The 17,544-nt window shown below is 38.9% G+C and overlaps 2 protein-coding genes across 2 annotated transcripts in view; both read left to right on the top strand.

The window, feature by feature from the left end:
* nceh1b.1 (neutral cholesterol ester hydrolase 1b, tandem duplicate 1) overlaps positions 1-982 on the top strand; it is a 3,201-nt gene extending 2,219 nt beyond the window's left edge. The window contains exon 5 of the mRNA XM_016482014.1: positions 181-982. Within this exon, the coding sequence (XP_016337500.1) occupies positions 181-801 (621 nt within the window). The 3' untranslated portion in view covers positions 802-982. The remainder of the gene's footprint in view (positions 1-180) is intronic.
* Positions 983-12,373: 11,391 nt separating this feature from the next.
* On the top strand, positions 12,374-16,176 carry LOC107685460 (tumor necrosis factor ligand superfamily member 10-like). The gene is made up of 5 exons (XM_016482052.1): positions 12,374-12,617; positions 13,738-13,884; positions 14,133-14,178; positions 14,257-14,367; positions 14,804-16,176. Exons 1-5 carry the CDS (start codon positions 12,495-12,497, stop codon positions 15,265-15,267), a joined length of 891 nt encoding a protein of 296 aa, XP_016337538.1. The 5' UTR covers positions 12,374-12,494; the 3' UTR covers positions 15,268-16,176.
* The last annotated feature ends 1,368 nt before the right edge of the window (positions 16,177-17,544 follow it).

The following is a 17,544-nucleotide window of genomic DNA, read 5'->3' as shown; positions in this document are numbered from 1 at the left end:
ATATATATATATATATATATATATATATATATGACAAAAACTGAACAAAATACAAAATAACAACAAACACCTAAATATTGTTAAATATGTTTTGTTTACTTGTGTTCCTTAGTATGTTATTAAAGGTATTCATCGTAAAAGATTGCTAATAATCACATTTCTTTGTCTCTGTTCTCACAGGTGGCTTTAGACAGTAGCATTCCTATTAAATTTAAAGTTCAGGCCCTGGTCTACCCCGCGCTTCAGGCCCTGGACTTCAACACCCCCTCGTACCAGCAGAACGCCAACATGCCCATCCTAGACAGACCAATGGTGGCCCGCTTTTGGCTGGAGTACCTAAACGGCGAGCAGAAACTTGTTCCTGCTTTGCTGGCAAACAACCACACGGCTCTGGATCAGGGTCAGGAGATAGCAGCAACCAAAGCCAAGACTGACTGGACCAAGCTTCTTCCGGTGGCCTTCCAGAAGAGCTATAAACCTGTGTTTCCGCTTCACGGCGACCCAAAGCTGCTGGAGAAGCTGCCAGGCCTGCTGGATGTGAGAGCGGCGCCTCTACTAGCTGAAACAAAAGTGCTGAAGGCCGTGCCGCCCGCTTACATCATGACCTGTGAGCATGACGTGCTGAGAGACGACGGACTCATGTACGCCACGCGACTGGAGGAGGCCGGAGTGGACGTCACTGTTGATCACTTTGAAGATGGTTTCCATGGATGCCTCAGTTTCGCTTTTGGACCCTTTGCGTTTTCTGTTGGAAGACGAAGTCTTGGGAACTACATCCATTGGCTGAAAGAGAACCTCTAAAGACTCATATAGGCTGGGTCTATGTTAAATATATTTTAATTTTAAATTAGATTTTTAAATTTAACATACAGTCCAATATGAAAATGCTTCAAAGTTATTGCTACAAAATCTGAACAAGCATGCTGTTTTAATACAGGGAATTTATGATACATTTTTATTTAACGCTGCAGTCCGTAACTTTTTTTGTGTTCAAAATTTATATAATAAGCGAATACACCATGAATCCATTTTCCAAACCGTGTTTTTGGCTTGTCCTGAATCACTACTATTTAGACTGGTTCGGGTAGGTACCACTGTGGAGTAGCTCAGTACCTGAGTGATTCGCCATAGACATAAACAGAGAGAAGTAGCTCCGGCTACAATGTTCTTCTGCAAGATGCACGCGGTTCTGTTTATTAACCGCTAGAGCGCCAAAAGTTACAGACTGCAGCTTTAATGTCAAATGATTTATGCAGTGCAATTGGAATTTATAAACAGGTATAAAATTAACTCTAAAGTTAATGTGCATAAATACTTTAAATGCACAAGATATTATATAAATGTTTGGTTTATTAGCTTTCTTAAATTAACACACTTTCTTCAATTAAACACTGAAATTAGTTGATCTGCATATAAACATACTTAAATTAAATTTTTGGGTTATAATATTCAAAAACAATCAAATTACTCAAATAAAATGCAGTATAAAAATGAATATATACATAATAGAAAATAGAAAGATAAAAAAACAGGGTAATGAGTCAAATAAAACAAGCAGTATTTACTTTTCCAAAAAGAAAATATTAATAATAATTAATAAAAAAAAAAAGAATAGTATGGATGGGGAAATTAGTAATATATATTATTTTTGGCAAGACAGAGCTTTCAGGGACAGATACAATTTTAGATGGATAGCACATGTTCATAAAAATATGTTTATGCCATAAAATCTTTTCTCAACGCGTATCATCATGCTTACATATAACTTACGTCTGTTAAAACACAACACTACTGGGAAAATGTTCGAACTCTTGTCTGGGAATTGCAACTTCTTTGGCAGTTTCTTTGCTGCTGGCAGTCAGCAATTTTGACTTTGAGGGAATTTCCTAAAAACCTAACAGAGTGGTGGTTTAATGAAACACAAGCTGGAAGGGAGTATTTGAGGGAAGCTATCTGTCACTGTTAGTGCATGGGAAACGCCGGGGGGAGCAGATAAGCGCGGCGGAATGCGGCTCTCGCTGTTTTACTCACCTGTGAGACCTTCGCTATTATTGCATCTTTGCTTTTTTTTCTCTAATTGGGAGTGTGAGGACAATAATCAATTTCTCTTGATGTTTTACAGACACTTCCATTATTCTCAGGGAAAAGTGTAAAAAAGGGAACTGACTTTTTAAACAGATGATCTTTGTAATACACCCACATTTATGTCCTCTTTTCTAGCTCTTATTGTTTTGTAACCACTCTGCATGCCAGTTTCCAAAATGATACTACTATCTTCTTTCAGGTATGATGAGTATGTGAGACAGTGACGGCTGTAATCATGTTTCTTTTGATGCTGTGTTCAAATATAGCAATTGTTTGGGAACCGTCTTGATTATGATTTCTTGGCTACAAAATAAACCACTGACAATGACTTGCTTTTGTGAAAGATGTCACTGTTCTCCAGCACTGCACATGGGAAAGAAAAATCACAAAACTGTAATATCTTGATGTCACAAACAGAGTTGTTCCAAAAAACGTCAGGGATTTTAATATGAACATTTCTTACTAGTTATGTCATAGACCAGCTGTACTATCCACATTAATTTTCTTAATATATCACTATATGTCAACAACGTTATTTAAAAAAAAAAATTGTTTTATATTAAAATTTTTATTATTTGTATTGTATATATTTAATTATATTTTATAAAATTACCACTAAACTTAGCTGAGCCATACTATCCACAGTCATTTTATGAATGTGATTTTAATTTAATGTTTTAATGTACTTTTGTCTCAGCGTAATTAAAAATGTTTAATATTATTAACTTTTATATAAAATCTTTATAGATTTATATAAAATTTTATATTTACACATGACTAAGTTGTTTGTGAAAGAAATCTGCTGTAAAAATTAATAACTAAACTATTCTATGAAAGCCTATTTTCACCACATGGGAAAAAAAAACAATTATGACAGACATAATTATATAACATAAAAAAATGAAATTATGTGATACTAAATCATTTATGAGAAAAAAAGTCAAAATTATGACAAAAAATACTTTTTACTGTTTTTATCTCATAATTCTGACTTGCATCATAATTTAGACATTTGAAGTCAATATTTTGACTTTTTTATATAGTTAATTGTCTATAAAATGTCATATTAATGTCAAGTGGTAGAATATTGTGCTATAGCAATGCTAAGGTCATAAGATTGATTCCCAGTGACAAATTGATAAACGTACAGTATACCTTGCACCTAATGTTGCGTTGATTACATACTGAAATGAGACATAATTATATTGATTATATTGAATTTTACTGAGGTATAAAAGAGCAACGACTAAGCTATAAACATATCTGGGTGTATCTTTTTCGCTGAAATCACAAAATACAAAACAGAACAAATGAACTCAGAAATACTTGAAACAAACTTTGTCTATTTCTCTGGCGCATTTATGAAAACCTCTTATTTGATCCAGTGTTTGTTAACTTCCTTTGAAGAGTCTTTAAGAAGTTAGTTCTGTTTTTGCTTTTCAAAGATTTCCTATGTGACTGTGACATAAGGGTGAATTGCTAACTCTTTAAGTGAACATAGGCAGCGTTAGCCTGCAGGCCGAACTGAGATTATCCTGCTGACTGGAATAACCTGTTATCGTTCGTGCTTTGACAGAGAAACTGAAAAAAGTGGAGATGTTTTTATGTGAACCTACTCAAGAGTGTGACAGGGCATGTCACATGGTCAAACTTGATCTCAAGAAGCTAGATGGCAAAGTGCGAGGCAGTTCCTGTTCCCAGCAGCTACATAACCTGATACACATCTTCAAACTTTGCATAATTTGCCTTCAGGAAGAGTTTTTCATGCCAACGTCTCAAATCCCCCGTAGATTATTATGGCACCTGTAATACGAGTAGTCAATGATTAATCAGGGAAAGCTGCGTGATTATTTCAAAGGAAAACAAGACCTGAGTAGTTCACATACCTAGCGCTTGGAGGAATGTTATCCTTCACATTGTTCATTGCTTCCTGAATTTAAGGGTAGTTGCTTGCACGAAGCCAGGCCTCCCATTTTCCTGTAAAGCAGTTCATTGTCAAAGCTATTACTGCAATATTCCTGAGTTGATGACAGCTAGACACTTAGTGACTCATTAAAAATGATGTTAAATCGAAGCCTGATTTAATTTCTAACAGAAAGTTCTGTGTGGCAATGTACACACAAATAAATGGTTTACTTCTGAGCGCTTAACTGTTTTGGAAGTGAATTCAATTCGAATATGACACATACAGTGTGAACAACCACAATCGCATTTAAAAACAGGAGCAAATCCAGTAATAGATTGTTTATATTTGATGTTTTACTTCACTACATTCTAAAAGTCTGATATTTCATGTTTTACTCCACTACATGTCATAAAAAACATGTCGCTCCTCATTAATTCACTGAAGACACTGAGACCCATTCCAAGAAGCAATAGCGATGTCCGATTCACACATAAATCATTTATTTTCAGTGAAACTGCTGAATTGGTTCACAATTCGCACTGAACCATTTGTTTGCAAACTGGCCTGGGCTGCTTTTCCCAAAAGTATCATAAGCCTAATTGGCACCAAATGGTCTCTACGATCTACTTGGCTTACAATGCTTTTAGGAAACTCTGCCCAGGCTAATTCACAAATGAATCTTTCAGTGCGATTTGTGAACTGATTCAAAAACCACCATAAAGGCCTGTTCACACTAAAAAGAATGATAATGATAACTATAACAACAACTATATGAGCCTCCACACCAACGCAGTGTAACATTCTGTTTATCATAAGTCGTTGTCTGACACATTAAATGCTCGAGCTCTTTAAAGTTTTCAATGTTTTTATCATTCATCAGCTGGAAAAATATCCTTCTGAAAGTTATTCCAATGATTTGGCTCCTCTGTGTCATTATTGCAATAGTTGAGATGTGGACGTCACTATTCTTAATTAAAATTATTACTATGACAAAAAATTATGAGAATAAAGTTGAAATTATGACATAAAAAGTCATAAATGTGACTTAAAAACAAAAATACAATATGTCATGAATATCACCTTTTTATCTCATAAATATGACGTACTTTGTCATCATTTCAACTTTTTATGTCAAAACGATGACTTTTTGTCATATTTCTGATCTTTTGTGTCAATTTGGACATTTTATGTTAGAATTTTGTTTATGTCGGATTATGAATTTTTATCTCATAATTTGGACTTTTCTCCCATTCTTTTTTTTGCTAGGTTTTGAGCAGAATAATTATCTCTGAAACAGTACATTTACTTTTGATAATTAAAGAGACGGTTCAATAAAAAACAAAATAAATAAATAAAATACAAATAAAAAAACTTTCATTATTTACGCACCCTCATGTTATTCCAAGTCTACATCACTTTCCTTCTTCTGTGGAACACAAACAAACAAAATGAATAAATGTAAATGTAAATTAAAAAATGTAAATGAGTGAATAATGCCATGTTCTTGATCTATTCCTTGGTAGTGCTACAGTAATGCTGAAATGTATTTCATTCGATTAACTGTAGTTAAACTCAAGGACATGAGTTTGACCAGCTCTGGTGCTCACAGTACATCATGTACATCACTGCGTGGTCAAACTCGTGTAGACAAGACTTTCTGATGAACATTTGAGCCTGTTTCATGTACTTTTCTGTACTTGACATGTTGGCTTGCGCGTTTTCATGCAGAGTCAGAGTTTAGCTCATCTATTACACCCCACCCAAGAATGACCATTTGGCTTTCACAGCTTCTTAATAGAGAAATACTGCCAAGTCTAAAAGCACACAACACCCCTCTAAGCCTTCACATTTTCATCTTCATAAATCAACTGAGGATATCTTCTCCTCCTTAGCGGTTCGAGGCAGACTTTCTCAGCGATCTCTGACCTGAAGTGCATGTCTATTTGAAAACCTAAATAAATATATATAGCATGCATTCATTTCAGCTCTGATGGCTATGGATGGAGCGAGGGCAGGCTGGCCCTCAGTACAATCCTCCCACATGGCGATGTGGCAATCAACATCAACCTTGGCCTTTTTCACCCCAGAGGGAAAACTGGGAATCTCCCTGTCTCCCTGCCCTCTTACTCAGGAGTGATGTCACTGAGAAGCACAATACGCCCTTGTATCCCGGCCTTTAAGTCTCTTGCCACTTTGATTGCATGGCTTAAGCATGTCAGAATATCATTTTAGCCCCCCCTCATGACTTTATAGCTCCAACAAATGATTTTACTCTTTCACCCCTTCTTCATTTCCTCCTGCTCTGTTTTCCATTTTTGAGCATTTGACACTAACAGCGATTTTTTTTAGACGATAAAGTGGGGCCCCCAAAATTGGGGGTCTTTTCACGAGCCAAATTCCTGATTCCCCAAGTGCAATGAAGCATTGACTCAAGGCCCTGTAACTCTCTGTGAAACCCCCCATGTTCTTCGCAACGGATATGATCACACATTCATCAGCGCTCTGTCAAGTCTTTACGGCCCCTGCGGCTTAGTTTAAAAATCCCTTAGGAGGGAAAACCAGCCCTGAGGTCCTATTGTTAGTTCTCACTTTAGCTTGCTATCAGTTTGGAAAAGTGCATATAGTAACACAATGATATCACAGTTCAGCTCTATATAACTGTATTGAACCGAAGGCTGATATGAAACAGCCCTGAGGCTTATTGTCATGCAGAATTACATTCAGAACCTTGAGCGGTGCTTTCCCGTGCAAACGCCACTATGCTAGGGCATTGCAAATTGTTGCCAGGGTGTTGCTATGTGTTCTGAGATGTTGCAAGGGCGTTGTTTTGTCTTCTGAGAGGTTGCTGGGGTATTGCTATGTCTTCTTAGAGGTTGCTGGGGCATTGCTATGTGTTCTGAGAGGTTGCCGGGGTGTTGCTATGTGTTCTGAAAGGTTGTCATGGCGTTGTTGTGTGTTCTGAGAGGTTGTCGGGGTTTTGTGTGTTCTGAGAGGTTGTCAGGGTGTTGTTATGTGTTCTGAGAGGTTGCCGGGGCATTGCTATGTGTTCTGAGAGGTTGCCGGGGTGTTGCTATGTGTTCTGAAAGGTTGTCATGGCGTTGTTGTGTGTTCTGAGAGGTTGTCGGGGTTTTGTGTGTTCTGAGAGGTTGTCAGGGTGTTGTTATGTGTTCTGAGAGGTTGCCGGGGCATTGCTATGTGTTCTGAGAGGTTGCCGGGGTGTTGCTATGTGATCTGAGAGGTTGTCAGGGTGCTGTTATGTGTTCTGAGAGGTTGTCGGGGTGTTGTTATGTGTTCTGAGAGGTTGTCAGGGCATTGTTGTGTGTTCTGAGAGGTTGTCGGGGCATTGCTATATGTTCTGAGAGGTTGTCGGGGCATTGTTATGTGTTATGAGAGGTTGTCGGGGCATTGCTATATGTTCTGAGAGGTTGTCGGGGCGTTGTTATGTGTTATGAGAGGTTGCCAGGGTGTTGCTATGTGTTCTGAAAGGTTGTCATGGCGTTGTTGTGTGTTCTGAGAGGTTGTCGGGGTTTTGTGTGTTCTGAGAGGTTGCCGGGGTGTTGCTATGTGATCTGAGAGGTTGTCAGGGTGCTGTTATGTGTTCTGAGAGGTTGTCGGGGTGTTGTTATGTGTTCTGAGAGGTTGTCAGGGCATTGTTGTGTGTTCTGAGAGGTTGTCGGGGCATTGCTATATGTTCTGAGAGGTTGTTGGGGCATTGTTATGTGTTATGAGAGGTTGTCGGGGCATTGCTATATGTTCTGAGAGGTTGTCAGGGCGTTGTTATGTGTTATGAGAGGTTGTCAGGGTGTTGTTATGTGTTCTGAGAGGTTGCCGGGGTGTTGCTATGTGATCTGAGAGGTTGTCAGGGTGCTGTTATGTGTTCTGAGAGGTTGTCGGGGTGTTGTTATGTGTTCTGAGAGGTTGTCAGGGCATTGTTTTGTGTTCTGAGAGGTTGTCGGGGCATTGCTATATGTTCTGAGAGGTTGTCGGGGCGTTGTTATGTGTTATGAGAGGTTGCCAGGGTGTTGCTATGTGTTCTGAAAGGTTGTCATGGCGTTGTTGTGTGTTCTGAGAGGTTGTCGGGGCATTGCTATATGTTCTGAGAGGTTGTTGGGGCATTGTTATGTGTTATGAGAGGTTGTCGGGGCATTGCTATATGTTCTGAGAGGTTGTTGGGGCATTGTTATGTGTTATGAGAGGTTGTCGGGGCATTGCTATATGTTCTGAGAGGTTGTTGGGGCATTGTTATGTGTTATGAGAGGTTGTCGGGGCATTGCTATATGTTCTGAGAGGTTGTTGGGGCATTGTTATGTGTTATGAGAGGTTGTCGGGGCATTGCTATATGTTCTGAGAGGTTGTCAGGGCGTTGTTATGTGTTATGAGAGGTTGTCAGGGTGTTGTTATGTGTTCAGAGAAGTTGTCAGGGTGTTGCTATGTGTTCTGAGAGGTTGTCAGGGCATTGTTGTGTGTTCTGAGAGGTTGTCGGGGCATTGCTATATGTTCTGAGAGGTTGTCGGGGCATTGTTATGTGTTCAGAGAAGTTGTCAGGGTGTTGCTATGTGTTCTGAGAGGTTGTCAGGGCATTGTTGTGTGTTCTGAGAGGTTGTCGGGGCATTGCTATATGTTCTGAGAGGTTGTCGGGGCATTGTTATGTGTTCAGAGAAGTTGTCAGGGTGTTGCTATGTGTTCTGAGAGGTTGCTGGGGTGGTGCTATGTGTTTTGAGAGCTTGTCAGCGTGTTGTTATGTGTTCTGAGAGGTTGTCGGAGTGTTGTTATGTGTTGGGGTGTTGTTGTGTGTTCTGAGAGGTTGTCAGGGTGTTGCTATGTGTTGGGGTGTTGTTGTGTGTTCCGAGAGGTTGCTGGGACCTTGCTATGGTTGCAAAGGTGTTCATAATTCTTACCATGGTGTTGCTATGTTTTCTGGGTGGTTTCTGTGGTGTTGCCATGTAGTTGCTACAGTATATGTTCTGGGTGGTTGCCAGGGCATTGCTATGTGTTCTGGGTGGTTGCTAGGGCTTTGCCATGTGGTTGCTATGAGTTCTGGCTGTGACCATGGTGTTGCTATGTGGGTTTTTCCAGGGCACTATTATATGTTTGCTAAGGTTTGCCAGAATTTTGCTATGTAGTTTCTTAGTCGTTGTTAGATTGTTGCTTACTGACTAAAGTCAAACGATTCCACATCCAAGTCTTAATGATATTCTGCTCCCTAGATATAGACTTGGATTTTCTCCTTTTGAAATTGTGATAGTTTATGATGAGAGAGTGTTCCTGTGTGTTCAGGAGTTGCTCAAACATTCAGTTCCAAGAAAAAGGGAGTCAGTGGGGGAGGATTTTCTCTCCGGTGCAGGACATCGGTCAATCATGGCGCCAGACTACAGTCGTGTTTCATGGGCAGAAGAATCTCCCTCCACTACCTCCCACACCAACACAACCCACACACTCATAAAATAGATCCTCAGATCTTTCTGCTGATGTATGAATGTGGCAGGGTCACCATAAGCGATGAGTTTGTCACTCTTTGGCTGCAGCTTTTCCTGGCGTCAGCTGAAACAATCCCCGCCAAATCTACACTTTGCATTCGCTTCTGCTGGAAAATCCCAAGTTTCCGGCCCGTCCACTGGTCGCCTGCCGTTGTGTTTATTTTTTCTCCTTCTTTGTGTTCCTCCTCCTCCCTTCCACTGTGTCTGTGCCAGATACGTTCAGATCCACAGTGCTGCTCATTGCATTGTTTAGGTTGCCTGCAATTCAGAGCAGGATAACACCATGGCCTTCAGAGACCGCAGTCGAACGCAGCTGGCTGACAGAGATAGAGTGAAAGAAAGAAAGAAAGAGAGTGAAAGAGAATGGGTGTGGAAACAAAAAGAAATATTTGAATTAAGAACAAGGTTCGTACCAGTATTTCCATTGTTCTACATGCAAGGACATTTTGTTTAGCTTTGTAATCCCTTGCTTTGGCTTCAGAATTGTGAATTAATGTAAACGATCACCACAAGCATTGTTTGACTGTATTGCCAATCAGACTGGTTCTTCACAATAAACCAGAGCACTGCTAATCCTTAATAAAGAAGCACGCCTTCCATTTTCTGCTGAGCTTTACTTTTTAGGAGGAAGTCACAGTCATTGTCCCAGGAGATTGCCGAAGCCTGTTTGGTCACCTCCATTCATCTGCTGTTGATTATATAAACTGATCTCTCTCAGCGTGACACATCTGGCACAAACAAGTCCTTGAAAAAAAGCTATATATTGGGTAACTTTGCTGACGCTTGCGGAGCAGGACGGAGCATCGGAAGGCACCTATCCCGCTCCGCTGTGAACTCACATTGGGAGTCATTTTAAAAGCATCTATAAATGGTAATGTGAGAGAACATGTAAGCACCTCCAGGTTAACGAGTAAATATGCTCTGCTGGAAACAGTAGTACTTTTTAAAGAGTGTTATTCATATTTATTATCTCTTTAAACTTAATAATCATACTCATGGATGGAACAAAAGAAGCACTGTTTTTAATGAAACATTTTTGGGGTTGCATAACGTTCATGTATTTTGGAAAATTTGTCCGTTGGCTTGGGATTGGAAGGTACTTGGTGTTATGAAGCACCTGGAATGGCATGAGCAAATCATCTTATCTTATCATGTGAAAACTATATAGCATATATATGGTTGGACAACAGGTAAAAAATGTAGTTGTACTTTTTGGACCCTGAAATTTACAATTGACTTTTTTTTTAAAGGGGCCCACCAAAACCTGTCAGCTGAAGTTGATGGAAGTAACAGAATAGCTCTTTAAATCAGATGGCAAGAACTGGCCAGTCCCCGAGAAGCACAATACATGGAATACCCCCTAGACTTTGTAAATGGGACCAGATTGCAACCACATGTTAGAAATCAAATACAGTCAGAATTGGTCATGTTTTCTCGAACAAGAACAACGCAACATTACAATAGAACAATACATGAATCTGGTTTAAAATCAGCATGTTCCTGAATTAAAATAAATCAATTCATTAAAATAAAACTGTAAATGGTTTTAAATCCATCTTAAGCTAGAGCTTTGGAACACGGTAGATGGTTTCTAGATGCTGATGCAAGTTGTTCATTAATTCAAGTTCTAGTCCAAGATGTTCTTCCAGTTTAAACCAACTAATAGCCAACTTGCACCAGCTAATCATGGTCAACTTACACAAGATAGAATAGTCTAATACTTAACAACACAAAGGCTTCAAAGCTCTGTAGTTTTAATTTTGGTGGGCATAAACATAATGCAATTCAATACAATGATGATTGAGAGATGTACAAATTAATTTCTCAAAAGTCTGATGTATTTGATATAACACAATTTTTCTAAAAATTATGTTACGTTTAAACGCTTACTTTACAAAAGTCTTCCGATTTCACTGCAAAAAGACGATGGGACCTGAATGTGGACATTTTTAGAATTACACTAAAAGGTCATTTACTTGCTAGGAGTATGAGCTATCAATCAGATGACAGAATACATATTCTTTAGCAAAGTTTATGATGTTTATATAATTAAGGGTCCTTAGAAATTCATTTATCATATGTGATAAAGTAGGGTCTATAGCAGGGGTGCCCAAACTCGGTCCTGGAGGGCCGGTGTCCTGCAGAGTTTAGCTCCAGCTTGCCTCAACACACCTGCTGGGAAGTTTCTAGTATGCCTAGTAAGACCTTGATTAGCTTCAGGTGTGTTAGATTAGGGTTGGAGCTAAACTCTGCAGGACCGAGTTTGGGCACCCCTGGTCTATAGGGTTAAAGCAGGGTTGTCCAAACTCGGTCCTGGAGGGCCGGTGTCCTGCAGAGTTTAGCTCCAACCCTAATTAAACACACCTGAAGCTAATCAAGCTCTTACTAGGCATAGAAACTTCCAGTCAGGTGTGTTGAGGCAAGTTGGAGCTAAACTCTGCAGGACACCGGCCCTCCAGGACCGAGTTTGGGCACCCCTGGGTTAAAGGAACCGTTCACTCAAAAATGAAAATTCTATCACAATTTCTTCAGCCTCATGTTGTTTTACATCCATATGTCTACAATAGAACTCAAACAGAGACTATTCACTTCAAATGTTTTTTTCTGAAACATAATAAAAGTGAACAGTGATTAAACTGTCACTCTGTCAAACATCTCCATTTGTTTTCCATACATGGAATAAGGAAACCCCTAGGGGTTAGGAAAAACTTGAGTGGGAAAAATTGCTAACAGAATTCAATTTTGAGTGAGTTATGACTTTAAACAAGATTTTCCAGCAGGACAATCACGATTTTATGAGACGACGGCTAAGCTACATAACTTTTACAAGAAATTCATACATATTATGATCGCACTGAACAGAAAAGCAAAAACGAAAGAGGCTTTACATTCATATCTTTACAGGAAAGCAAAACCTGCACTTCGTTTCCTTGATAGTCAAGCGCTGCCCCGCCTCCATGTTTTTTCACATGTAGAAAGAAGGAATCCTGCCCCAGCTTTTGTCTCGAGCTGCAGTAACACACGCAATGGTCTGCATGACAAGCTCACACACCATGCAATATATCGGACTTCTGCTGCTGGCTGCAATTCTCCTGCAAACAATAGCCGTGGCTGTAACGTTCATATACTTTAGCAACGTCTTATCGACGGTAAGGGCCGTTTAACATAAGCGTTTTTATGCATGTTACCTCAGAACTTGTGCAAAGTTTGCCTGAACGCCTTGTTGTGCATATTGCGACACTGGAAATGCAGTAAATGTAAGATTGTAGAGCGAATGAGTTTTGCTTGAAAGCGTTTCTCGGTTCGTTTGCTGAGGTTTCTGCCTGCATTTTGTTAGTGGACAGCTGCCAACAGGTCGCTCAGTGGAGCCTGAAGGACAAGTTAAGCAACGATCAATGGCAATGCACAGTTATTAAAACGTTTCTTTTTTGCAGAAAAAGTCAGCATTTTGTGTATGCAAAATATCACTTTCTATACTTATTATTGTATAATAAATTAGAAATAAGCACAGAATGTCTTAATTTGTGCACTGTATGCATAGAAAAGATTGTAGAATTTCCTAAAATTATAGAATGGATAGATGATAATGGCATAGATTTGCATTTTATGTATGCAAAACATTATAAATGGAACATACCGGGTCTTATTTTGGTTACATTTTGTGTATACATACACGATTTAAGCATTTATCGTTTTATAAAAAATACGCATCTATAATATTATATAATTATTTTAGCATTGTATGCAAGCAAAAATTATACGATTTTTAATAATAGATTAATTATAGATTAATTAATTATTCGTAAATACGACATACAATACAAAATGTCTTAAATTTTGCGATTTATGGATTCAAATATGATCAGTCAATCATCATATAATAATGAAATATAATCAATTAGATATGATGACTTGATTTTGCATTGTATAAAAAGGTAACAAATTGTATGAAAGTATCATTTCTAAAAGTATCATAAAATGCACTTTTTTGCATTTTATGTATACAAACGAGAAAATCTAAAGCAATTGTCATTTGATATTTTGACTGGCATGGACCTACATTTGATTTAAATAAAATAAGTACATGCAATATCATTATGTTTGCTTTTTATGTAAGTAAAAACAATAATTTATATTACATGCACATTTAAAATGCTTAACTAGTACACAAAAAGCTTTTTGTTTGGTCGCCGAGCAGAATATTTAGTTGTTTGCCATATTCTTCATAAAATCATAAGTGCTAAAACATTATTATTTTTTTATTTACAGATGAAAGAAACCTTCTCCAAGAGCAGCGTGTCGTGTCTGATGCGCGCCAACCTCAGAACGCTAAAGGCTGAGGAACTGAACGCGGCGGAGGGAAAGGACGACCCCTGCTGGCAGGTCACGCAACAGCTCCACTTTCTGATTGAAAAGGTATCCGCTTCAGAGGGGGGTCGTGAATCATAAAGCTGGCCAGGTTGTAGACAATGAGTCCATTTATCCTTTTTTAATTAATAGAGGAATTTCCTTAATTTTTCCGAGCTTAAATTGAGGAAACCCTATTAGAAGAATTCCCTAGAATCCCTATGCTGAAGAATTGGTCCATTCACAACATTGCGAAACCTGAAATTTAATCTTTTTTTAATTATATTTTTTTGCTTTCTTGATTTCTTTTTTTACAGTCAATGTCCAGTCGTTACCAAAAAGAAATTTCATCTGCTGTCAAAGGTATTTCACAGCACATTCATATTTTATTTTATGTGGAGACATAAACTACGAGTGAACTAACCTTGTGGCTTTTAACAGACGAAGTCTCACGTGTACTTCCCTCATTGGTGATCCAAGATCAAGACGATTCCCCTCGGCCTAAGATTGCAGCACATGTGACTGGGAGCTATATACCAGAAAAAGATGGAGGTATGTCTTGTTCCTAAAAATACTTTTTTAAGCTTTGTTTATTAGTTGCTGGAATCTATGCTCTTTTCAGTTTCTGTTTTTGTACTGAATTATTACAACAACAACTCCTAGTTTATCTTTGGGTCATAGTCCACATTCACCATTTAAGTACACTAAGAAATGCAGCCAGACTGGAAAACCACTGTGCTATGCAAAAACAGCATTGCATTCCTGCAAATAAACATTGTTTTAATGTTAGCGTCCCTAAAAGGAAGCCCATAAACCTTTAATGTAGGACGTTTTACTCTTTTTTTTAAAAATCTCTGTGGCCATTTGCCTGAAACAAAACGAGTCTTTGAAACAAGCACTCCGTTCTGTTCGTCTGCCAAATGCTGAAACAATGCAGCTTTTCTGTCAAACCCGACCTATAATCCTTCTCTTTGGCTTAACAATGCAGGTCAACCAAACAGGAAGGTCTACGGCCAGAAGATTCAGTCGTGGGAGTCCGAAAAAGGTCTGGCTTTCCTCCAGAACGTGGAGTTAAGTGACGGAGAATTGGTGGTGCCGCAGGCCGGGCTTTATTACATCTACTCCCAAACTTACTTCCGACACACGCTCATCGAGGAAGACGAAAGTGACCGCGAGGAAGAGGACGGGACGTCGGGTGAATCAGTTCGGGGGAAACCGATGTTGCAGTATGTTTATAAAAAAGTAAGTTCGTATCCGGTGCCAATTTTGCTAATGAAGAACGCCCGGACGACCTGCTGGTCACGTGACACCGAATACGGCCTGTATTCCATCTACCAAGCGGGGCTTTTTCAGCTTGGAGGAGGCGACAGGGTGTTTGTGACGGTCAGCAACATAAGCACCATCGACATGGACGAGAAGTCAAGCTTCTTCGGAGTGTTTTTGGTCAGCTAGTGATGCACAACTAGAAAACTGAGCTCCTCACGGTTTGTTTTGAGCTCTAAGATGAGCAACAAGACTCTGCTTGCACGGTATTTCTACCTGAGCTTTCTTTGAACGGCCGCCAAGCGCCTTAAAACATTTGGACGTGCCTGCCGAGATGCTCCATCTCTTGCCAAAACAGTTAACCTTGATTGATGAGAGCTTGGAAAGGTGCAAATATTTGGCGCTTTTTTACATTCGGTCAGCGGATCCGATTGTAAATCAGCTCCTTGGTGAAACATGTTGGAGCTCAAATCCAGCACGTCTGCCTAGAGGGGCAACGGAAAGCGAGGGGCTTGCCAGGACATTTTGGAAGCGAGTTGTTTGGACACGATGCGTCTGTCCCGGGCAGGAAAAAGGATGGTGTGACTTTAAGCAAGACTTTCACACCTGTGGAAGAGCTGCAGGCTTTTCCTGTGTGCTTCTGTCCTCTTTGGACTTGTGATTGTATTGCCTTTTTCACATTTTTTAGACAAACTGCATATTGGGATGTAGAAATGCGGTTGGAGAGACTTCTAAATCATGCCTTGATTGTATTATTGACATGATTGTCAGTTTAAGCACTATATATATTGCGTTTGTATTGTCTTATTTTTATATCATAATTCATTCCATAAGCATAAATCTTGTACATTAGCTAAATGTGAAAATCAGTGACGTAAAATGGTAAATCGTCTTGTACATACTGTGTTTTGTATATACTTTTACCAGCGCTGAACATATACTGAGGATTTCTGCATTTTTGGTTTGTTCTTTGTAGTGTTTGTTTTATTATTTTTATAACATTTATTCTGAAACTGACTTTCAGTTATAAGTAACTATGTACGTTATAGTACATGGTGTTCTTTTTTTATTCTTACCCAGACCATAATTCTTCATATTAAATATGTACATTATACCGAATGTTGGTAAAACAATTATTGGGTGATTCATTATACCTTTTTAAGACCATGTAACTATATTACTTCAATATTGTTGTAACAGTCTGAGATGCTGAGTTAATAATAATAAAAATGAATTAAAAAAATGTTGCAACAATATTAATGTAGTTATATTGTCTTTAAATATGAATTTATACACAAACACACAATGTCTAGACTGTGAAAATGTATTAGGTGATTATTCTTATATCTCAAATATTTTCTATCCACTGGAACTTTTACATTTTTTTGGCTTTTTTGTATTATGGTTATTTTTTTTATTTAGCACTCAATTTACATAGTCAAAAATCTGTTTCTTATTATTATGGCAACATGAATAAAACGTTTTTGTAGAAAAGTCGATTTGATTTACTACACCTATTTTCTATAAACAAAGAGGTTATGAATATGCAAATTGTCGAGGTATACATGGCAAAAGTGCAATTCTTTTTGTCTGTATTCTGCCCACTTGTGGTAAATGTCCGCAAATACAATTACTGGGCAGAGGTCCAGAACATTACTGCACCCCATCGATTTGTTTGATTTCACTATTAAGAACATATGATTCCAGTTAACCATCTAGTGTTCTTTGGAACATGACCAATTAATAGTTATATTTTTAACATCTGATGTTTTAGGTGCAGTATAGATGGTTCAAAGTTACTGTCGACAAAGATGCAACTCCAGTTGAAAACAAACACAATATATATGGATTTTCCTATGTTCAAGTTAAGCAATAGTGCCTACCTAAGCAATATATTCCCTGAGCTGGAATATTAATGAAATGCCTCATTAAAATTGTATGCTTATAAATTATGTCAGCCCCTGCAAAGTGATTTTGCACCAGTGAAGAAGAGCTACCGGGATATCCCAGGCCAAAAACTGCCACCTCCACAAGCTATGACGTGACATGTGGCCAAGTATGGTGACCCATACTCGGAATTAGTGCTCTGCATTTATCCCATACAAAGTGCACACACACACACACACCGTGAACACACACCCGGAGCAGTGGGCAGCCATTTTTTGCTGCGGCACCCGGGGAGCAGTTGGGGGTTCGGTGCCTTGCTCAAGGGCACCTCAGTCGTGGTATTGAAGGTGGAAGAGAGCGCTGTACATTCACTCCCCCCACCTACAATCCCTGCCGGTACGAGACTCGAACCCGCAACCTTGGGTTACGACTCCGACTCTCTAACCATTAGGCCACGACTTCCCCTACCCACCTTCATGTTACTTCAGGTTGACTTAGTCAGGAAAAACAACATTGCACATGTACAGTTCACTTATGGACAGCCATACAAGTTATGCACTCACATATGGACAACATATG

This window comes from Sinocyclocheilus anshuiensis, unplaced genomic scaffold (assembly GCF_001515605.1).
Source record: "Sinocyclocheilus anshuiensis isolate Anshui unplaced genomic scaffold, SAMN03320099.WGS_v1.1 scaffold862, whole genome shotgun sequence".
NCBI classification, from domain to species: domain Eukaryota; kingdom Metazoa; phylum Chordata; class Actinopteri; order Cypriniformes; family Cyprinidae; genus Sinocyclocheilus; species Sinocyclocheilus anshuiensis.
Note: the sequence above shows the minus strand (reverse complement) of the source record. Positions and strands in the feature narration are given on the sequence as shown.